The sequence below is a fragment of the Gracilinanus agilis genome, chromosome 3, assembly GCF_016433145.1.
Source record: "Gracilinanus agilis isolate LMUSP501 chromosome 3, AgileGrace, whole genome shotgun sequence".
In the NCBI taxonomy this organism is placed as follows: Eukaryota; Metazoa; Chordata; class Mammalia; order Didelphimorphia; family Didelphidae; genus Gracilinanus; species Gracilinanus agilis.
This window is the reverse complement of record NC_058132.1, coordinates 391,416,818-391,441,393: the sequence shown is the minus strand read 5'-3', so window position 1 is coordinate 391,441,393 and position 24,576 is coordinate 391,416,818. Positions and strand designations below refer to the sequence as shown.

The window sequence follows — 24,576 nt, the reverse complement described above, 5'->3', positions numbered from 1 at the left end:
AGAGACAGACAGACAGACAGAGAGAGAGAGAGAGAGAGAGAGAGAGAGAGAGAGAGAGAGAGAGAGAGAGAGAGAGATCTGTTTTGCTTAAAAACTACCCTACAGGGTAAATAAATGGACACCTCTCTTGATTTAGCCCTTGATAAACTGAGGGACATTTCCTTTGGTTAACAAAGAGAAAATTCCTTTTTTATTCTTTCCTTCTGACAGTCCTTTCAATCTGATCAAAGGTAAATTAAGATAGATCTTTCTTAATTACTTTTCTAAACTCAGTAAACAAGGTTACTGTACCCTGATTTAAAGGAATAAAGATCTCTTTTTTGAGCTTTCTTTTCTTCCAGGGAATATTGCTGAAGTTACTTATTTAAATGAAACCAAAGATTTTTAGGTCAGAATACTGTTATAATATTAGGTCTTAGTAAATATGTTTCTACATAGATGAACCAAATAGTAACACTTACTTAATAAGCATATATATTTGCAGTGAATAACAAAAATCAAGTTAAGTTGAAAATGAAAGCTTTATTATTCTTAAATATTCCAATACTAAAAAATTTAAAGATTTGCCACATTTTTTATCTTAAACTTTTTCCAACTTATCAATTTTGAGCCCTGCTGTGAAATTGTATTATGTGCTCCTGTGATCAAAAACAATTTTTTTTTCATTTTAAGAGAGTTCATATCTCAGCATGACATGAAGATAGAAATAGATAAGCAATGCATTGTCAGGGTCTCCCACATTTACAAGATTTCTGAAGCAATCTAATTTCCAATTTTTCATAAAAGAGTTAACAGAGCTTAAGAGATAACCCAAAGAATGGACTTTGAGATTTTCACGTAGAGTCAGGTACTAAGTATAATAATTTGATATATGATTAGAGTTTTGAAGGTAGGTAATTAGACAGAAAAAGAGACAGAGATCTATACACATATATGTGTCTATATATATAAATCTGTGTCTATATACTCTTTTTTCCTGTGGTTAACTTTATACTTCTCAAAGCTTAGAGCTATCACCAAGAAAAAGTAGAACTGTGGGCCAGCTACTGAGACATTTCATTTCATTTTGTGAAAATGGCAAATAAATGGACTTACATGTAATTTTCCCATATTCAGTTTTGGGTTAGGTGATTAAATGATATATAAATTTTAATATCATGAACATTTATAATCAAAATGTAAAGGTATATCACAATAGGTTATATTCTAATTTCATTTTCTCCCTTGACATTCATAGAAAAGGCTGTGTTGGTTTAGCTGGACTTGGAAACAGGAAAACTCGGCACTCTTGTCCTACCTCTGACATATCCTGGCTGTCTAATTCAGGGCAACTAGTTAAAAGTATAAATTGCAAAGAAGATTTTAGTCTGCATTGGTAGAAAATGTTTTCTTATCTGGGTACTCCCTTTGCCAATAAAATCACAGATCTAGTCACTCTCCATATCTGAATATTTTGCTTCTAATAATTAAATAGTTGTTGAAATATGCAGACCTTTGAAAGTAGCACTAGAACAGGATTTTGACATCAATGCTCTATTTTCTTGCCTTGTAAATGACTAATTTATTGTGTCTGTTCCTATTTGACATTTTAATCAGTGAACAAAAAACACTTTGTTTAATATCAATAGGACAGAGAAGTCTTGTCACCCCTGGCTGCTAGAAGTGACCCAATTATATTATTTTGTCGAAAGCTTTCACAGGAAAGTGAATGGTAGATTTGAATAGACCAGTAGATGCAATTTGTGTGTGGATGGATACTAGCAAAGAAGAGTCTTAGAAAGGCTTCCTATAGGATTGTGAATGAGTTCATGAGCCCTAAAGAGAGCTGGACCTGGAGTAAACAAGACGAGTTCAAATATGACCTCAGACATTTACTAGCACGTTTAAACAAGGGACATAGTTTTCTCAACTGTACAATAGGGTTAATAGTAGCCACCTCTCAAGGTTGCTGTTTTTAGGACCAAATGAAGTGAGGTTTATTTGTGTTTTTTTTTTTAATTTTTAGCATTGTGCCTAGATCATAGTAGAAAATATAATAATGCTTATCTTCTTCCCCTTCCTTATATTTATTTTATATACATTTTTATTAATGTAAACATTTCATATGCCTTTAGTAGAATAAGAGTTCCTTGAGAGCATTTATTTATTTATTCTGTGCATGTCCAGAGCCTTGCACATAATACTGTAGAAACTTAATAAGTGCTTCTCAGATGAATAAATCATATATAGGCCTGAGGTTTTGTAAGTTAGTAAATAGAGAATGAAATCAATAGAATGGACACTATGACTATGTGTTAATAAGTTGCTTTGACTGAATAAATCCATTACTTTCATTATTTTAATTAACTAGTAATTTTGTTTTAAATGGTTAATTTAGATATAGCATAAAGAAAGCTGTGTAGCCTAGGGCAAGTCATTCATTCTGTCTGGTGCTTCACTTTATCTGTAGATGAAGATTGGATTAAGATTCTGGACTAAAATTCTATGAATCTAACTGAAGAACTTCCTTATGTTAAGAATAGGTGTTAAGATATTTGACTTAGTGCTTGTTATTTCTAATAATATTATGAGGATAACTGTTTATATGGTCATTTTGTTGTATAATAAATATGTTAATATCACATCAGTCATTATGAGAATTCAAATCAATATTATAACTAAAGTGTTTTATTATGTGGTTCCTTTTTATTTTTCCTATACAGCAGATTGCCAGATATAGCATAGATATTGACTTCTCAGAATATTATTTCCATAGTTTAAAGTAATAGTCAAATCATCATACATAAATAGTATTTTTTTTATTTTTTCTTCCTTTTTTATTTAGAATATTTTCCCATGGTTACATGATTCGTGATTCTTCCTCCACCCCACTCTTTCCTCCCCCCCTCACAAAACTGGCAAGCAATTCCACCAGGTTATAAATGTGTCATTGTTCAACTACTTCAACGTTATTTATATTTGCAGTAGAGATTTAAAATCAAAACCCCAATCATATCCCTATTGAACTATGTGATTAACCATATGTTTTTTCTTCTGTGTTTCTGTTCCCAGAGTTTTTCTCTGGATGTGGATAAAGTTCTTTCTCATAAGTTCCTCTGTATTGTCCTGGATCATTGCATTGCTACTAGTAGAAAAGTCTATTACATTAAATTGTGCCATAATGCATCATTTTCTATGTACAATGTTCTTCTGGTTCTGCTCCTTTTGCTCTGCATCAATTCTTGGAGGTCTTTCTAGTTCACATGGAATTCGTCCAGTTCATTATTCCTTTCAGCACAATAATACTCCATCATCTTCAGATAACACAGTTTGTTCAACCATTCCACCATTAATTTTTTGCCACCACAAAGAGCACAGCTATAAATATTTTTGCAAAAGTCTTTTTCCTGGTTATCTCTTTGGGGTACAAACCCAGCAGTGGCATGGCTGGGTCAAAGGACAGGAATTCTTTTAAAGCCCTTTGCGTATAGTTCCACACGGCCCTCCAGAATGGTTGGATCAATTCACTACTCCATCAGCAGTGTATTAGTGTCCCATTTTTGCCACATCCCCTCTAACATTATCATTTTCCTTTGTTGTAATATTGGCCAGTCTGCTAGGTGTAAGAAAGTACCTAAGAGTTTTAATTTGCATTTCTCGAATCATGAAAAATTTAGAACACTTTTTCATGTGGTTATTAATAGTTTTTATTTCATCATGTGAAAACTATGTATTCATGTCTTAACCATTTGTTGACTGGGGAATGATTTGATTTTTTTTTCTAAATTTGACTTAGTTCCTTATAGACTTGGGAAATTAAACCTTTGTCAGAGAGTTTTGTTATAAAAATGTTCTCCCAGTTTGTTGCTTTCCTTCTAATTTTGGTTGTATTGGTTTTGTTTGTACAAAATCTTTTTTTATTTGACATAATCAAAGTCATTCATTTTACATTTTGCAATGTTCTCTATCTCTTGCTTGGTCTTAAATTCCTTCCTTGCCCAAAGATCTGACAGGTATACTATTCCATGTTCACCTAATTTATTTATGATTTCACTCTTTATATTTAAGTCATTTACCCATTTTGAATTTAACTTGGTATAGGGTGTAAGATGTTGAGCTAAACCTAATTTTCCCATACTGTTTTCCAATTTTCCCAGCATTTTTTTTTTATCAAATAGTTAATTCTTGTCCCAAAAGCCATGTTCTCTGGGCTTATTGACCTCTAGCTTGCTGAGGTCATTTACCCATAGTCTATTCCATTGATTCACCCTCTGTCTCTTAGCCAGTACCATACTGTTTTGATGACTACTGCATTATAGTACAATTTAAGACCTGGTACTGCTAGGCCCCCATCCTTCATATTTTTTTCATTATTTCCCTTGATATTCTTGATCTTTTGTTCTTCCAGATGAACTTTGTTATATTTTTTTCTAATTCTATAAAAAAGTTTTTTGGTAGTTTTATAGGTATGGAACTGAATAAGTAGATTAATTTGGATATGCTTGTCAATTTTATTATATTAGCTCATCCTACCCACAAGCAATTAATGTTTTTCCAATTATTTAGATCTAGTTTTAATTGTGTGAAAAGTGTTTTGTAGTTGTGTTCATATAATTCCTGTGGTTGTCTTGACAGATAGATTACTAAATATTTTGTATTGTCTAGAGCAGTGATGGGCAAACTACAGCTCACAGGCCAGATGGGGGAGGGGAACTGAAATGTTCTATCCTGCTGTGGGACATTATTCCTAATCTGACAAATACAATGAGTAGGATACAATACAATGGAACTTTGAATGAGTTGCCTTAGAAACAGACTGACAGATGAGCATTTCCTTTCCTTTTCCCCCCTCTTTAAAAAGTTTGCCCATCACTGGTCTAGAGTGACTTTAAATGGAGTTTCTCTTTCTAACTACTGCTGCCGAGTATATAGAAATGCTGATTATTTATGTGGGTTTATCTTGTACCCTGCAACTTTGCTAAAGTTGTTAATTGTTTCCACTAGCCTTTTAGTTGATTTTCTGCGGTTCTTTAAGTATACCATCATCTGCAAAGAGTGATAGCATAAACAGTATTTCTATAGTATCTGAAAAACAGAGATTTAAATGTTTCTGAGAATCTTCCGCATTCTGATTAGAAGTTCATTAAGGTTTCTTTTTTTCCCACTGAGTTTTGATGTGTTAAAAAAACAAAAACATTTGCATTTGGAAAACATGATTATGCTTATATAGAATCCATCCATTGCAGTCACTCTGTCATCAGGCACATCAAAACATGCCCTTATGTTCCATTGCCTTGTTTCCAGAATTAAAAGTAGTAACAAATGCTGTGTTCTATTTTAAAGTATTGCTTTTTTCTCCTTTTAGATAAGAATTTTACTTTTCAAGAAACAGCACATATCTGGAAAGAAGTGTTGCTTAAAGAGTATAGTATAATTTTTAAAGAACATAATTTCCAAATCAAATTCCCATTTAAACAGTATTTGTGCCTTTTAAAAATCAAATGTGTTTAATCTGACAGTGGTTCCCAAACTTTTTTGGCCTACTGCCCCCTTACCAGAAAAAATATTACTTAGCACCCCCTGGAAATTATGAAACTATTTATTGAACTCAGAATAGAATGTAATACAAAAAAAGTGTGGCATCACCACCTCCCTGTATCACTGCAGCACCCACCAGGGGGCGGTGGTGCCCAATTTGGGAATCACTGATCTAAGCCTTTTCATCTTAAGAAAATGATTTTTTTGACTAAGAAGTCAAATATATTAAATGATTATCTCTCACTAGCTGGTTATGTGTCCTAAAGTTCTTAATAAGCCTCCACAATAGAGAGCAATGTATGATTTTACCTTCTTGTCTATTCATACTCTCTTTGATGTTTCATGCACGGAGTGTGAAATTTTTTTAAAAGAGCTTTTAAATTAATTTATTAAATAAAAGGCTATAGGGAATAGTCAAATATACATATGAATATATTTAAATAATGTTGAATATTTCATATTCATTTAATTCATTGATTACTTTTGTTTGATAGTTTATAAGTTTAACTTTGACTTTCAATCTATGAGTATTCTATTTAAATTATTTGTAAATTAATAAATTTGTTTCTTCTGCTTTTAAAATTATAAAATGACTAATGAATTATAAAGCAAACAGCCTTCCTATTCCTGGCACCTAGTACTTACTTAGTGGTGGCAGTGAAACCTAAGAATTTAGGCAAAATTCTTGACCCATGGGAGAATAGACTTATGATTTCATTAATACAGGTGAGTCCCAGAAGAGGAAATTCTCCTTGCAATGCAGATGAACAATTTCTCTGCAATTTTTATTAAACTCAAATGTTGAGCACCGAGAAATTGAATTACAGGCAGTATGGGTCAAAAGGGGGACATTTTAGCTGAAGTTTTCATGGATCCATGTCCAGATGTCTATCCAATAGTTCAAACTTCCTCTTAAGTAGATAACTAAGAATTATTTTAAAACTTAACACTAATAAAAATTGACTGTTAATTTTGGTAGTGGAGCCTATTAAGTGAAAGATATAGGTAGCATGAAAATTTCTTTAATTCATAGGTCACTAATTTAGTTAGTGATAATTCACACCAGACTTGGATTGACATTTAACTTTGTTTCTCAAACCTTTTCTGCCTAGAACAAATTGAACAGAATTATAGGGCAATATTTGAAACACTTGTCCCAGCTGTTTCCCTTCATTTAGCTGGCCCTAAGACTTGGCTCATTAGTTTCTTGCCCTTATTAGCTCCTTTTTTTCCCTAACAGGTTTCTTTATCATTCAGATCTCCAGTTTAATTTGGAGAGCACTTCCTGAATGATTAATGACAAATCATGTAGTAAGCACCAACTATATGCCAGGCACTATGATATGTAATAGAAATATAAATGCAAGCAAGCCAAATAGCCCCTGACCTCAAGGAATTTACACTCCGAAGAGGGAAGACAATAAAGTGGAAATATAATAGAAGAAAAGAAGGAAACTGTAATATTTTGCAGACTGGTTTGGAAATGGTTAGGAAATAATGTAGCATCCTGGTTCCAGTCAAGTTAGTAGAAAAATCCTTCCAGTCTCAGGACCTTGGACAGAGTTCAGGTGATCTGCTAAGAAGGAAAGGAAGAAAGGGGCACAGGAAAGGAATAAGCATTTTTTAAGGATTGACTCTGTCAGGTAGGGCATCTAAAGGATAGAATCCTGGGCCTGGAGTAAGGGAGACTCATCTTCTTGAGTTCAAATGTGGCCTTATATACTTCCTAGATTGTGAGCCTGGGTAAATTATTTAACCCCCACTGCCTAGCCTTTAATTCTCTTCTCCCTTGGAACCAATACATAATGTTAATTTTAAAATTATAAAATGAATTGTAAATTGTAAAATGATTTACAAACAAATTATGAAACATAACGTTTTCCTGTTTCTGGCATGCTAAGATGGAAGGTAAGAGCTTAAAAAAATAGAAAAGAAAATCTAGTTGGAGTCATGAAGAGTCAGACACAACTAAAAACAATTGAATGGCAACTACATTGGTTCATTGCTTAATGCTTTACAATTACTTTCTCAATTGATCCTCACAAAAACCTGGTGTCATTATGAGCTATTATTTTATCTGTTTTGAAATTGAGGAGACTCAAGCAAATAGAGGTTAAGTGTCTTGCCCAGGGTCATACAGCTAGAAATGTCAGAGGCTGAATTTGAACTCAGTTCTGACTACAAAGACCCAGCTTTAGAGATACTCTGCCACCTTGTTGAGAAGATAACTGGAGTGAAAACAGTAGGGTCTAGAAAGTTCCAAAAGGTTACATGGAGTCCTAGTTTTAAACAAGAGATGGCAAAAACTTACTTGTTGGTATAAACCTTTATTGAATACTTCAAGGTTTATATACAAAAAAATCACAAAAATATATTGATTTAGAGAATTTAAAAGTTGCAGAGGTTCCATAGAACATTAGATCTTACTTTTTCTTAGTTGTCTCTTACACTGTCCATGTGTAAGTATGGATGTAAGATGGAATCAGATGGATGACTCCTGCCTGGACTGAGCGCTAGATCAGTGTCAGGATTTCAGATTTCATTATCTTGGGCTCCTTGTGGCTGATAACAGGGACATATCTAACAGTTTTAAGATACACATGCCTAGCAGGAAGTAAATAGGAAGAAACACTATGCAATTATCATCAGTGGAGTCAAGTATGAAGAATGTGTCAAATAGGCAGCTCAAGAGAGTGATGCAATGTTTAGCAGATGGAAATAAATATTTAAATTATATAGTGGAGGCAACATTCTGAGCCTTGGCTGCTCTTGTTGGAGGCAATTAGATGTAGCTGGAAAAAACCAGTGTCATAGCCCTCTGAGGCTGGTGGTCTGATCTAGCTGATTAGTAGACTTTTTCAGAGTGAGGAGAGTGTTTTAATAGAATAGAACTTTTGGATAATTGTGCAGACAAAATGCTCAGACAAATGAACAACAGAACTACCTACTTTCCATGTCTGGGAATATGTCCCCAATGCTCTGTTGTATGTCTTTTCTTTGAAATTAATCCATTCATGACAATCATTGAAAAAACATTCCCTAATTTTGTGTGAAAGAGCAGAAGCTCTTGGATAGATACTACATGAGACTAGACAAGAAGAATTTAAAGAATTTACATGTGGATAGCAATTTACTGTATGGATCTTACTGTTCTTTCATTTCAATTGCGTCCAACTCTTCATGACTCCATTTGGAGTTTTCTTGGCAAAAATACTATAGTTATTTGTCATTTCCTTCTCTAGTTCATTTTACAGAGGGAGCAACCGAGAAAAACAGGATTAAGTGACATACCCAGGATCACACAGCTCCAAGTGTCTGAGACCAAATTGAATTCAGGGCTTCCTGGTTTTCTAGCTACTGTGCTACCAAGTTGCTGGTGGAAGAATCAGGACAGACGAGTAAAAATAATCTGACAAGGTTGATTGTAGGCAAACCTGTAGTCATATCTGCTTCCTGTTTTGAATTTTTAGTTAGGAGGGAAAAAATACTCCTTTTGCATAACTCCTTTTATGAGATCCCTTGTTGTCATCTCCAGACCAAACCATTATTGACAAATAAAGTGAGGCATTTAAAATACATAATATAGAAAGGAAATGAATCTTAGGGCCTTCTTAAATAATTTTGAAGCAAGATGTAATCTGTTCTAATTTACCAAATTCTAATTCTAATATAGCATACTAAAATTATTTAAGATTACTTTAAAGATATGATACAACTTCATTCAAAAGAGATAACATTTTTAATAGAATATTTAGAGATGATAAGCAAAATTTAAATGAAATATTTACAATCAATGACCTTAACATCATAAATTTAGTCAAGAGATGCATGTTTACCAAAGATGTTCTCCTTGGTATTAGAGGGGATCCAGCTTTAAGTCCAAATTGAAAAGAGATTCTCTATGGTATGATACAGCCTCCAGAATGTTCCTTTTTGCAGATGACATGTTTATTAAGTCCTGAAACATTGAAAACCCTCCTGGATGAGATCTATAACCATTTAAGTAGACTAATTTAATCACCTATTTAGTATAAAACGAGTGGATGACAAATGCTGCCTAGTTTATGACATAAAGTTAAATGGACAATATTTAGAATTTTCCCAACAAGATGTATAAATAGATCAATATATAGAGGATAGAAATATACACATAACATATATGTACATATATGGAGAGTCAAAGAAAGAGAGGATATAGAATATCTATACAGACATTATAAGTATAAAGTACCAAAAATCAAATAGGAAGAGAGCAAGATGGATTGCTGTCAGAAAATGAGTATCACACAGAGGTTGATGGAGAATCAAATGATGAGCACAAACAGACTATGACATCAAAGAGTAGTAAAGAATGTTAATTAAATATAAGTGAAAAAGAAGACTGATTCTTCATGACATAAAAGCAACAGACTGTCCAAATACAAAGTCCAAGTCAGGAGAAAGTGAAAAAGACACTCAGCATGTTTAAATAGTGGTAAGCTAGTTTGGTAAAAATGACTTCGTCTAGACTGCCCTGCCTCCCATCCCAATGAATGACACCATGGTAGAAAATAATGTCAGCTTACTGTTCCTGATACATGAAACTTCACTGTCTGTTTTCCATTCTTGAAATGTTCTTTCTCCTTATCTATAACCTTCTTGCTTCAAGACTTTAAATACCTGCTCTAGTCCTCTAGCCCAGCCCTCAGGCAGAGATTAACTTCTAATGTATTTAGTTTAGATGTTTAGTGATTATGTTCTGGCCCACTATCACAGAGCCAACTTGTTTACATTTCCCCTTCAAGGACTTAAAGTTACCCTAAGAGATTTCAGATATGTATCAGCTAGAACCCTCCTCAACTTTATTTTCTTCACTATTAGTTTCTAGTTTCATTTGTCCACTTAAAGTCAATTAACTTTCAGAAACAGATATTTATTTTAAAGTATTATATAAGCAAAATTATAAATAATACCATGGAGTCACATTCAACCCTATCCCACTGCTCTCTCTGGGGAGAATGGAATCTGATTCATCCCAGTTTCTATTTAACATTTGTCCCACCAAGTTTATGACTGTAGAAAGAATTGATGCTGAGGTGGCAACAAAATTAGAATCTAGAGTGCTAGGAAGCTATTCTCATGACCTTTTAAAACTTGCAAGGTCTGAATCTATAATCCTTTCACTTAAAATGAAAAACAATTTCTGAGGCAGGCAACCAAGATCTTTTTACATGGGGCCACATGGGTTTAGACAGGAGAATGCCCAAGGATTCTCTCCTTATAGTCTTGTCTCTCACGGGACACCAACAGTGAAAGAGTCAAAGAGATCCACCAAGAACAGATAAGCAGAACAGTTGAGACTTTAGACATTTGTCCTTTTTTGAATACCTCTGCAAGGACCTTCCTATTAATATATGAATTAGCCCACAAGAATCAGTTACAAAATGTCTACCTGGGTGCCAAACATTTTCTTAAGGCAAATCTGTTACATTTTAACTTGAATCAGAAGTGAGGTCTGTAGCCTCTCCCACAATGGAGTTTACATCATCAGTCCAGCATATTGAAGCACTACAAAACAACAACTCCCATTCAACTTAGTCAACAATTCAGGATTAGAAATGTGTAGTTTGTCTAATAAACTTATTAATAAATAGAAAATTAATGTGAAAAATAATTTGGAAAAAACTAAGTCAATGTTGGATTTTCTTGCAATAGACATCATTAAAATTTGTCAAAAGATAAAAATGTTCAGAAATATATTAGTTTTTACAATTATAGAAACAGCTATGTCAATATAAGGAGATCTAGAGTCTTAAATTTTGACATAATTCTTGGAGTGAAAATAATTTTGTAGATCCTTTCTTCAATATTAATATAAATATATTTTGATGCCAAAGTACAAGAAAGCATAAGGAGAAATTTCACTCAGCAAATACACTGACCTATCATTACCTTATCTGGTCATTTAAACATCTTATAACAGATCAGTTCTTTAGAGACACATTTGTTTTATAAAGTCAAAAATTTATGTTGCAAAATTGGCATTGCATCTCCTGTTCAAGATTTAATCTTAGGAAGAAGTTTTGGTGTTTGATTCCACATTTGAAAGATGCTAGAGCAGAGAATCTTTCCATGAAGGTAAAAAAACAAAGACAAAAACATTACCATTTAATCCTTTTTTAAATAAAGTAAAAATATAAATTTAGAGAGGGGACATCCATTAAAATTCAGTTGTATAAGAACTGTGTTCCTAAAAGCGCAAGTAAATCACTTTCTTTTAAATATCAGACAGAAGACTGACCTAAATGACCAATTCAATCAAATCCAATAAACATTGATTAAGTACCTACTATGTGCCAGAAATTGTGCTTTGCTCTGGAGATACAGGGCAGTTAGGTGGTGCCATAGTGCTGGGCCTGAAGCCAGGAATATTCATCTTCCTCATTTCAAATCTGACCTCAGACACTTACTAGTTGTGAGACCCTGGACAAATCACTTAACCTATTTGCTTCAGTTTTCTCATTTATAAAATGAGCTGAGAAGGAAATAACAAATCACACCAGGATCTTTGTCAAGAAAACCCCAAATAGTCATGAAAAGTAGGATATAACTGAACAATAATAAACAGAGATACAATTAATAAAAAATTGATACAGTCCCTGACTCCAAGGAGTTTATAATCTAATGGGAGGAGATCATGTAAAAAAGAAATCAGGAAGAGGGAGGAGGAGTCTAGAGGACATCAAATTCCTTGGAGTTAAAACCAGGCAAAGCAACAGATGCAAGAGTGGAGTGGACCCAAAAGGCCAATTTTTTTTCAATCCATAAGGAAGGCATTGGGAGGATTTTGATTCTCCATCCTCTAACCCTACAATCAGAAAGAAAAGGAGGATGGGAGGTGATGAGAGTTTATCAATCATGGCTTGAGTTAGCAGCATGGAGATGCTATATCTCCATATATACATACATATATATATATATATATATATATATGTGTATGTATATATGGAGGGAGAGAGGGAGAGAGAAAGAGAGAGAGAAAGAGAGAGAGAGAGAAAGAGATAGAGACAGAGAGAGAGAGAGAGAGAGAGAGAGAGAGAGAGAGAGAGAGAGAACGAGACAGAGACAGAGACAGAGACAGAGAGAAGATAAAAATTAACCTGGGAAGGGCAATACGTTCTATGGAGTGAAACTAGACAGAGATATAATTGTAGAATGCACTGCATTTTGGCTGCAGTAAATGATTTTACAAAATGAATAATCATTTTTAAAATGTGAATTATTAGTCTGTTGCATCTTTTTTATTGTTTGGAGTTTGCCATATTGATTTTTCTTTAGCTAGATCACACTTGAGTTCCACATTTTATGAAAGCTATTCATCGAAGAGTCTATAACAATGAAACAGAAAGAAATAAAACAAACAAAAAAGTAGTTGTGGTCTCCTGTGTCTGTGATCCCACTGATATAAATGACTCCAAGTTTGTAAATTCCCTCTACTAGTCCAATTACACTGATCAACTCATCTGTAATTTAAAATCTTACAGAGTTGCCTGGGCAAAAAGAGAAGTTAGGTGGCTCTCAGTGGTCATATAATTAATTGGTGTCAGGACCAAGGACTTAAGTTCAAATCTAGCCTGCTATCTACTAAAGCACAGTATTTATCTAGAGAGGAAATAATGTGAATGCTATAATAATATGAATACATTTTTCTATATTATTTCCATATTAATTTCCAATGAATAAATACACATACATAATAATTATGTTACAATATATTGTTTATATTAAATATTTTACATACTTAATATATATGTACATGTGTAATAGCCAATTACTAGTTTACTTATAGAAGCAGATGTTTCAGACAGGTATTTCTAATGTCATTAGAACAAGAAGTTATTAGCTATTTTATATTTTCAAAAAGAATAATTTATCATTACATGTAATTGATACATCAATAATATTTGATTTCATGAGAGTAGGTATAAGTAATTTCATTATTATAGAACACCATCTTCCCTCTTCTCCATACATTTAGGAATAGGACACATCATCTAGTGATTAAGTATCTGGTTTTAAGTCCCTCTGATTACTTTGGATAATTTAGTTAATATTTTCAAATACAAATGGATAATGTTAAAAAATTATTAAGCAATATTTTCATCATGATGTATTTGAATATTAATAATTAAATCATGATTAATGTAGGTGTCATTTACTTATTTTTATTTTTCAGTTTACACAAAGTTTTAATGGATCTTCAGAACCAGCAACTAACACATTTAACTGACTGGTTATCAGAAACAGAAGCCAGGACAAAGAAAATGGAAGAAGAACCCCTAGGTCCTGATCTTGAAGACCTAAAGCGCCAAGTCCAACAACATAAGGTTAGATATAAAATTTAAGGCATTTTCTCTACTGCTGGAATGTATAAATATGTTTATTTAAATACATCTAAGTATATTGCATATTTATAAAACTAGTCCTGTCGGATTTCTGCTCATATTTTTAAAATTTATTAAACTGATCTTTTGAGCTTTCCTTTATTCAAGTAAAATAAGAGTGGACTACTCATATTTGAAAACAATCAAAATATATTGCAAGAGTAAAACAATGTGAAAAATGAAATGTATTTAAATTTCCTGACTTACCTGGAAGAAAGGGACCTTAGAGATTAGAATGCAATTTATTTTTTTTTAATATGACTGAGATTTCTTTCTATTTTCCCTGAAAATCTTAATAAATGTCTAAAACCTCATTTAAAATGAGCAAAATATGCCATTATAGTAGCATGTTGGTTAAAAAAAAGGCAGCATCTTTGGAAATTATTATTCCCATATTATATTTATTTTGTCTCTATGTTCATTTGCTCTTATGAACTCTTTAGCCAGCTAGCATATTTAGTCATTTGGCCTGTGTTTGATAACCTCATCATCTGGCTAGGATTTAAAGTGCATCATAGCTCACATATGGTAGAATGTTCCAAGTATTCTACAACTTTGTTGCTGAGATGTGGCAAGTGGTCTTTCAGGGAGAAAAATGAGTATACGAGAGTATATCTGAATATGTGTGTATGTGTGTGTGAATACATGGAATATATGTACCTATAATATGTATTATGCATTATATGTGTATTAGTTATGAGTTTTTTTGTTATTCAAGAGTATCTATTGATTTTTGTTTTGCTTGCTTATTGTTGCTACAAATGCTCTCTCCTTCTTTTAGACTACTTTTAGACACATCACTGAGGGTTGAAGACTTTGAGATCCCACAGTATTCTTAAATTGTCCACTCCTCATGACTTTTCCTTATGCCCTGAGCCCCAGATTTGTTGCTCAGGCAGAAGGGGCTGAGCCCTACTGGTATTAAACAAAGTAGTCAGTACATAGCTTCCCAGGAGCTAAAGGCCAGCCTTAATCAAGAAAGGCACCCTAAAAACTAGCAAACTTTGCCAAGATTGTCTTTTTCTACCTTTGATGTTGCCTGGTTTAGAGTCATTAACTAGTAAACTTTTGGCCAAGCAAGTGGTACAAAACGCATCAACTTTTTAGCACAAATTCATTTGAGAGAGCTCAGAGAAATTGGTCAAATAACATCCTCATTTGGGATTCTGGCTGCTAAGGAAAGAAAGCAGTACATCTAATACAATCCTCTTTCAATGGATTATTCTTGCTTACTCAGAGTAAAGCTCAGTTGTTATTCCCCTATTGCAGCACTGTGATTGCTATGAATGCCATTTAAATTTCCACATTTTAAGACAAAGCCATTGTTTTCTTATTCTAGTTATAACTATGCAGTTATGGATGATCATTCTAACCAGTTAGCTATCTTAGATGTCATTAGTTTGTTTAATGAATTTCCCAAAGATAGCAAATCTACAAATGTTACCTACTAGAAGGCATTTCAACTGTCTCCCTAAGTGAATCCTAAATTTCCTGCTATTTCATAGATGATTCATTGTCTTTACGTCCTATATGTTTACCAAGGAGAAGTAACAATGTCTCCTCTTTTATTTTATTTTTTAAATTATAAGTAGATGACCTTGCTATTTTGGAAACTATCAAGATTTATCATACATGAACATAGTTTTTGTTAGAGACTAAAACATACAACAAAGTAAAAATGACAGACATCTAATGATGTGAATTGCCAGTCTTGTACTACATGGTAATTAATCATAAATGGTATGCAGTTCTTGAAAGTGATTATAAGTGGTATTTTCTGCATGGCCAAACAGAGCACTTATAGGGTCAGCTAGGAAGGGAAGGGGCAATTGGTTTGAAGAAGAAGCTGTTTTCAGAACTGTCAGAAAACATATGAGGCCAGGTTATTCTAGGAGTTCCTGGTAGACAGGTAAAGCTCATATATGGTTTTTCATTGGCAAAGCAGACAGTAGAGTCTCAAAGCACCCTTTACTTAGGACCAAAACACCTCCTTCTCAACTGAATTTCACACTCCACAGACAAGCAAAAAAAAAAAAAAAGAAAAGTACTGCCAAGAAGTTGCCCTTTTCTTCACAAAAGAAGCTGGATGAAGAAGCTATAACACTATTCAATTCTTCACAAGAAAGAAGAGGATCAGTGGAGGGTACTTGTAAACTGGGAACCAAATTTGCTACCTACTACCAGCACAAATGGAACTTTTTTTTTAAATACTTAAACTTCAACCACATGCAGGCATATTGTTTACATCCAATCCATAGAAGAAAACACATTATAATGTTAAATATCAGCTAAGACATACTACCATGAAAAAAAATTTAGAGACTATCAGGAAAAGTGTTACTTAATTGTTGTGGTAAATATGGACAAAAGAATTGACAGAAAAGAATTGTACAAATATTAGCCACATTTAAAAAGATATAAATTCCCGAAATGTATATATTAACAAAGGTGATTTTTTTTCTTTTTGTTCACCTTTACTGTATTTAATAAAACCAAGAAAGATAAATGCACTACCTATTTTTTTAGGTGAAAATGTTCAAAATGAAGCATTATTTAATCCCTCAATGATTCATACACAGGTTTCCCACTAAAGAACAGGCAGATTGAGTAGATGGATGAAATAAGGAACTTTCACAGTTTTGACAATAAAAATATGAGACTGTCACTGAAGTCTTTAGAATAGTATTCCCTTTTTTCAGCATCCACACTTGCTTCAAGTAATATAATACTCGAGCCATTTAGCACTGAGGAAGCATATATAACATCTCAGGGTCACCTCTAGCTTTCTTATTGAAACCAAAGCTGATAACAAAGCAAGAAAAGGATGTGGTCCTGGTCCTGGATTAAAATTTTGCTCAGGCTGGAAAGCTCTCTCCCTGTGTAGTAATTGGAGGTCAAGATAAAAATGTTTGCAAATCTTTCAAGTGCTGCATGAATATTACAGATAGGACTCAACATTTTTTGTGACTGTGCCCTTTGCTATCTTCATTTCCATAACATTTTGTTATGTGGCCAACTGGAAATTCAACTGCTGTGAAATACCTGGAAGATGACTCATTGCTTTCAAATTGGTAATTAGGCTACCTAATGCAGTTGACACTGTATTGGTATTACTATTAAATTCACCAAAGCCTTTTATGTCTTATCTATTTTCAGAAATTTCAATTTACAGAAAAATTTGGAAGTGATCAGTCATTTTTCATTACTATTGCCTTTGAGAGAAAACTGAGCTTTATATTAAGACGAGGGGACCCAAGAATGATTACCTCTGGGAAGCTGAGCAGATTGAACCTCTCATTTCTGTTGTGGAATGTGTCAGATAGAAGTCAGACTTGTAATTTTGATCCTGAGAGAGCAATTTTTATTAGTAAGGTTTGGAAATTGATAAGAAACTGGAGAATTTCCTCTGAAGGAGAAGCAATCACTCATGAGGATTTGGAAACTAAAGTGGAATTGAGATGTCATTAATGGACAGAAAGTGGATTGGGGACTCCTTGAAAGGGAAGCCTTCTGTCACATGGCACAGGAAGAATGAGATGGAGCTTAAAACTTCTGTTTACTGATCAAGGCATTCAATTCTTTGGGGAAATTGTGGTATTCTGTCATAGCTAGCTGATATGTTAAAGCTCACTGATAGCTTTAACAAAGTAGTTGTGTGGTTTGGGACAAGTTATTAAATCATAGTGGACCCCACTATCCTCATCTAGAAAATGAGAGTATTGGGCTGACATCTCCAAGTTTCCTTCTAGGTCTAGGAGTCTGTGATTCTCATTCCTTAATTCACACTTCTGAATGATGGTCAAGTCTAAAAACAACCAGTGAATTCTGCTCCAAGAAGTGCTCAATAAATACTGGAGCCCCACAAGTTTTATCTAGTCATTCTTTGACCTCCTTCCTGAATCCAGTATTAATCATAGAAATGAGTTACTGAGAATGACTGGGAATTACTTCTCTGGGAGCAATTAGAAACAAAATAGATTGTCATCTACTAGAAATGACCTAAATATTAAGCAACGAAACATAAAGCGACTTGATATGTCTGCAAAAATTTACAATTAAATTATTTTTATGATAATTATAATTATTCAACATTTTTATTTTAATAATGTTGAGGGAGTTGATTGACCTGCTAGTTTGAACCCATAGGACTTGGGCATTTGTAAATATTGGATTGCCTGTAAAGTCTCCACATAAAAATCTGCTTCAGGGAATTTATAAAAAATACATGGAGAGAAGCTCCCACATATAGAGTATATAAGGGAAAATAAAGGAATATTCTCTGATATATTATTCATCTGGTAAAGAGAAGTTTGATGTTTGCAAAGCATTTTACATGTACCTCATATGATATGCCCAACTACCATAAGGAGTTAGATGCTATTCTTATTCCCCTTTTACAGAGGAAGAAACTGAGGCAGACAAAAGTTAATTGACTTCCTCAACTAAATTAATTAGTCACATCTAGTTAGAATCTGAGGTCAGATTTAAATTTAAGTTAGTTAATAAGTCTGAGTTTAATGTGATATGTGATATCTATTGTATCATCTAGTGCTATGGTCCAGTTTTAATAAGAAGAGACCCACACAATCTCCTTGACTAAGAATACCCTATACTCATGTGTAAATTATGTCCTGTAAGATCAATTCCATCCCTTTCCATAATCTTTACCTTTGCTTCAGGAGCTTATATATAGGGGGTCTAGGAGTCAATTTCTAGTTATATTACTTATTTCTATAAATTCGGTTTCTTGTAGAAATTTGGACTTTATTTTAGGAGTACTTTCTCTTCACATTACATTTATGATACCTGGTTAAACCAATTTTGCCTGCCACTCTTTAGCCCCTCAAAATCAGGTTAAATTAAATTTATTTTTCTACTTTTCTTTCCTGATTTAAGCCTTTAACCAAATCTCAACCCATCAATCACACAATGAAGATAAGTAGCCAGCTGATTTTCTTTTTATAATAATAACAATAAAGGCTAGCATTTTAAGGTTTTCAAAGCTCTTTACAAATATTATATCATTCAGTACTCTCGACAAACCTGGAAAGTAGGTGCTATTAATATCCCCATTTTATAGGGAACAAAAATGAAGTAGACTGAAGTTAAATGATTTGTCCACAGTCACAGAGGCAGTAAGCATAAGGCTAGATCTCATCTTCCTGACTCCTGATCCAGTGCTCTGTTCAATGCCACCTAACTTACCCTTTTGTTTAATGGGGAATAAAAGGATACCAACAAAAGGTGAGTAAGCAAAGGAAAGAGGTGTCATTACTTTGTGTAGGAAGCAGCTAACTACTGTAGAGAAGGAAATATCTTCTACTTTGAACCAATCTCTCTTCATGGAAAGAAGAGACAGAATGCAAAGGAGTTTGACAGTTAATAAGAATTGCTCCCATTTGCATCACAGAAACAGGAGAATCAAATATCTCAGAGGAGTGATTGGATTATTTCACTGACTCACACTTGTCTTCTGCAGTTTCTTTAGGACACTCTTTCTGCCCATCCCATGTATTAATAGCAACAGCAGCATCAACCTAGCAGAGTCTCTGAAAGAAAGGGCATGGGAACATGAAATGAAGACTTGGTTCTGTTCTGGACACTTGACTGCTTATGTAGATCCAAGATCAACTATTAAACTCTCCTTGAAAATTTCAAACATAAATCTCTAAAGTACAAATTAAAAAACATTACTGACCAATTAACTCTAGGAGAGTTTCTTCTTCAGTTTCTAATCTCCTTAGCAATTCAGGCATTATAGTACTACTGAGAGAAGGGTGACTGGGTAACTAATTATGTTCATCCCCTTGGTAGGACATAGAGTTTGAAAGGTTTCTCACTACCACCTAGTTTTAGTGAAATAATTAATGTTATTCATTATTTCTCAAGAGCCTTAGTGAATGACTGATGATGATGATAAATGAAAGAGGGGAGAAAAAGATACATGAAGTAAAAAGTATATAAAGCATGTATTAATTGGCAAGTCAGTGCTCACCAGGTCTATTATTCACAATGGTCTGTCACTGCATGCTATCCGTCTTTAGCTTAAAAATCCTAAAATATTTCAGATTAGTAAAAAAAGGAAGTCACAATTGAATGGAAATATCAATCGGACTTAAAAAGAATGTGTGGTGACTTTCATTTCTGCTAACACTTCTTCTAGGCTTTTTCACACTGAAACATTCCTTCCTAATCTCTCTGAATTTCTTTAGCTCTGTCCTATTCTTCTTCTTGTGTCCCCAGCCATTAAAGAGGATTAAAAATAGCATTCAGGGGGCAACTAAGTAGCTTAGTGAATAAAGAGATGGAGGTCCTGGGTTCAAATGTGACCTCATACAGTTTCTTGTTGTGTGACCCTGGATACACAAGGACACCAACAAAGACTGAGCAAAGGGAAGAGGAGCCATTCATTACTTTGCATAGGAAGTAGCTAACTGTAGAGAAGGAAATGGCTTCTCCTCTTTTGAACCAATCCTCTTTCATGGAAGGAAGAAAGAGACAATGAAAGACAAAGAAAATACATAACCCCAGTTGCCTAACCATTTCTGCCCTTCAGCCTAGGAACTAATTATTAGTTCTAAATTAGAAGGAAAGGGTTTGCTTAAAAAAAACCATTCAAACATAGATAAGGCTTAACCAAGTCATGTTATTATCTCCAGAAGCTCCAAGAAGGATGTGGTTATAAAAAGGCATTCAATAGATTATTTTCCATGAAATAGATCTCAGACATTGCTTCTATATTTTAATCAAGTTAAGAAAAAATGTTTCAAGGAACAGAACTACACAGAAATTCTGTACTAATAAAGACCCAGAAGAGGTTACAATGTCAGAGCTACGTGCCCTGATTGCCCAGTTCCCACAGCCTTGGTCATGGACATAGATATAAAGATAGAAAAGAGCTAAAAGGCATTGCCAAGGACTCAGAGGTATCTGACCTTATGCCCTAGTCTTCATCACATTGGGAAACTCCTTAACTGAGAGGTCAGTTAGCTTGCAGCACAGCACAATTCTCAGTAATTTCCTTGGGATATAAACAACAAACACAGGGTAATGAAAACCCAGAGAAAATCATCCTGGCACAAGAGATACTCAGGGAATAAAAGTAGTTCACATTTATACAATGATTTAAGCTTTACAAAGAACTTTCCTTATAACACTCTATGAATTACATGAACTATAATTATCTCCATTTTACAGATGAGGAGCCTGAGGTTCAAAGAGTGATTTGCCAAACATCACGTTGTTATTGTCTTAGAGTTGGAATTTGAACCCAGTTGGCTACTAATTCTTGGCTCTTTTTACGAAGATATATTTCCTCTCAGGTTTGCTTTGCTATGTGAAGGGCTCATCCAAGTACTTTTTTTTCTCCCTCCTGGTAATCCAATCAACTTTATTGCCATAACATAAAATCCATTTTAGGAACACCTGCCTGGAACACTGGACTACTTTTATCTACTACTTTCATTCAGCCTCAATTAGAGCAAGGCGATTATTCTCATGAGGGTGATTGGCAGCATCTGCTATTTTAGTGCTCCTGCATTTTGCTTGCTTTGACTCCCTGATCATGCTAACATATGGTACACATAAAATTGTCAGCAAGGCAGAGAATGTGTGAAAGGGGACTTCCAGTTGTGAATTGGGCTTCCCCAAATGGACCAGTGGTCCCAAGTGCTCTTAGTATACTCACAGCCTCTTTACAGGGTCAAGCCATTGTTATTATTTTTTAAAACTATCCTTCATTGCAATTTTTCTCCTTTAAATAAAAAAAATGACCAATATCAACGTGGGCCTATGGAAGGGGATGGCAACGTATGGCTCTCGAGCCATATCTGGCTCTTTTGAGGGCCAGATACGGCTCTTTCTGCAGGAGCCATAAAGTCAATTTTTTTTTCAGGAACTGTTACAGGAGCGGCACTGTGAGCACTGTACGGCTCTCACGAAATTACATTTTAAAAAATGTGGCGTTTATGGCTCTCACGGCCAAAAAGGTTGCCCACCCTGGTCTATAGTGTGAAAATTCAATTAAATAAACATTCATTAAATGTCTCTAGCCCAATGCATGTCCTTGTAGAATGATACCATGTAGAATCTTGCATTATGTTTAACTTTATGAATAAGATTTAGACCTCTGAAGCAAAAAGAATAATAAAAAAATCTAGACAAAGTCAATGTGCTCAAGTCTTATTCCAGTGCCTTATGAGTGACCATGGAGTCTTGAAGGCCAGCAAAGCTCAAGTTAAGGTAGGTCCTACTAATTCAGAAAGTCAGAATTTGGCAAGAGACTGAGTCTGCCACTTGATGGCAAGCATTGCTAATATATGCAGTCTAATCCCCAGGCTGGCCAATAAGAAATGCTATTGTGAAAAAATGTTAATAAAAAATAACAAGTTTAATAGATTTTAATTAAAATTTGCCTGTCTTCAACTTCATATTAGTTTAGAAGCATTTAATTTTTCTTTCATTTTTTTAAACCCCTTACCTTCTATCTTAGAATCAATACTGAATATTAGTTCCAAGGCATAAGAGTGATAAGTCCTAGGCAAATGGGGTCAAGTAACTTGTCCAGGGTCACACTTCTAGGAAGTATCTCAGGTCAAATTTCAATCCAGGATCTCCCATTTAGGACTGGGTCTCAATCCAAGTCACCTGACTGCCTCCTCTATTACTTTTTTTTTTTAAACTTAACTACCATAAATGATGCATTTTTCTTTATAACTACTCACTTGGTATGAGGGACAACAAAGGAGGGAGAAACAAGAAAGGGAAATTGGGACACCTTTTGTCTCTTTAGCTCATTGACAGTCTTTTCTCTTGAACCTATGCCAATTAAATTTGTTTATTTGACAAGTTCATGCAATATTTATAATGTAAATGGATCGCTTAACTATAAAACAGTTGGGAATATATTTTATGTGAACTGCTGTTCACAAAAGATGCATTAAGAAACATGATAAAATACATTTTCAAAATATATGTAATTTTTCCTTGGAAAATATGTTCATAAGCTAAAAGACATTAAAACAGCAATGGGCTATCACAAGCACATGCCAATGAAGGGTTATACAGATTCCCCAAAATAACTGCTAAATATAGTTTGCTGTAATTCTTTATGTTAATGTATTGATTGATCATTTCAAATGCATAGGTTGTAATTCTCTGTTGTGGATCTCAGTCAAACTCTTGCTTACACCAAGGCCTGTAGAATATATCTTATTTGTTGCCATTTAAGTCTTTTATCACTGTTTACTTGAGACCCAGAGACCTGAGAAATAGACCCTCCTGAAAAGCCTCATATGTCTCCATTTGTAAACGGTCCAGGGCAAATTATTTATTCAAGCTTTGAAAAAAAAGATAAGTTTTGTTTTGCCTTTATATCTCCAGTGCCATACTGTGTAGGTGCATAAATAATGGTTATGACCTGAAAATGAACACTTCATTCAACATTAAAAACCATTTATTGAATGCCTACTAAGTTCAGTTCTTTGTGTGAAGCACTTGGCTATAGAAATGAATAGTGAGTAATAAAGACCTTGTCATCAAAGATCATAAAATATAGAATCACAGATAAAGTATTTACTCAAATGAATAAAAATAAAAAATAAAATGTAATAAATGCATAAAAGAAGTGTAGGTTTCCTTGAGAGTTCAAAAGAAGGAAAGGTTACTTCTGGCTGGGTGGTCAAAGAAAATTTCATTTAAGAAATCATATTTGAGTGATTAGCCTTAGGATTTGGCAGAGAACTGGAAAAGTAGGAAAGACAATAAGAGTAAGAGAGATTCTAGGTAGAAGGGTGGTCATGTATAATAGTGAGTCTATGAGGTTTGATCATATAAAGTAGAAAAATTCACCTGCTAATTAATACAGGAGGGACAATAGTTATTTCACTCCCTTTCCTCTTTTGCAAGCATTTCCCCTTGACCTCCCATTGAGGATGACCTACTTCCTAGTCAACTGCCAGTTCCAATTCCAAAAAGTTTTTTCTGAGCCTGTATGGAATAGAATAATGGGAAAAGCAATATGACCACGAGATCTAGCTCAGGACTCTCCAGATAGCCACTGCTATTTTTACATTACATTTTGGGAGAGAGTAAAAAGAGGAACCATATTCCTATTTTCTTTATCTTACGTTGAAAAATTTTATTAAACACATGCTTAATAAGATTCTCCCTTATATAGTTAGTCAGTCCCTAATCAGTCCCGGCAATTGAGAAAAAGAGGGTCTGTACACATCATATATGTACTTTCACTGCCTTCTTCATTCTGGCTTCCCATTTCACATAATGAAGCACATGGAACAGAAGTAATTATTATTTATCATTTTATCTCACTGGCATTTAGGACTAATTAAACAGAAATGTAAATAAACATTAAAGAACAGAAAACTTTGGATTTAACATCTGCCCTCCATCTACCCTCCTAGACAAAAGGAGGGGGAAAAGGAGAGACAGACACTTCACCATCTGCTATCAGTTCTTCCAGAGGGAAAAGTTCCCCAAGACTGGTTTAGCCCAGGCAGGTTGTCAAACTGTTCTGTTGAATCATATGAATGTAGCATTGCCTCTCCTCTCCTCTCCTCTCCTCTCCTCTCCTCTCCTCTCCTCTCCTCTCCTCTCCTCTCCTCTCCTCTCCTCTCCC

General features: G+C 34.2%; 1 protein-coding gene across 2 annotated transcripts in view; it reads left to right on the top strand.

Moving 5' to 3' along the window:
- DMD (dystrophin) overlaps positions 1 to 24,576 on the top strand; it is a 1,921,557-nt gene that overhangs the window by 206,044 nt on the left and 1,690,937 nt on the right. For both annotated transcript variants that reach the window (XM_044670154.1, XM_044670155.1), the window contains exon 10: positions 13,733 to 13,883. In XM_044670154.1, the coding sequence (XP_044526089.1) occupies positions 13,733 to 13,883 (151 nt within the window). The remainder of the gene's footprint in view (positions 1 to 13,732; positions 13,884 to 24,576) is intronic.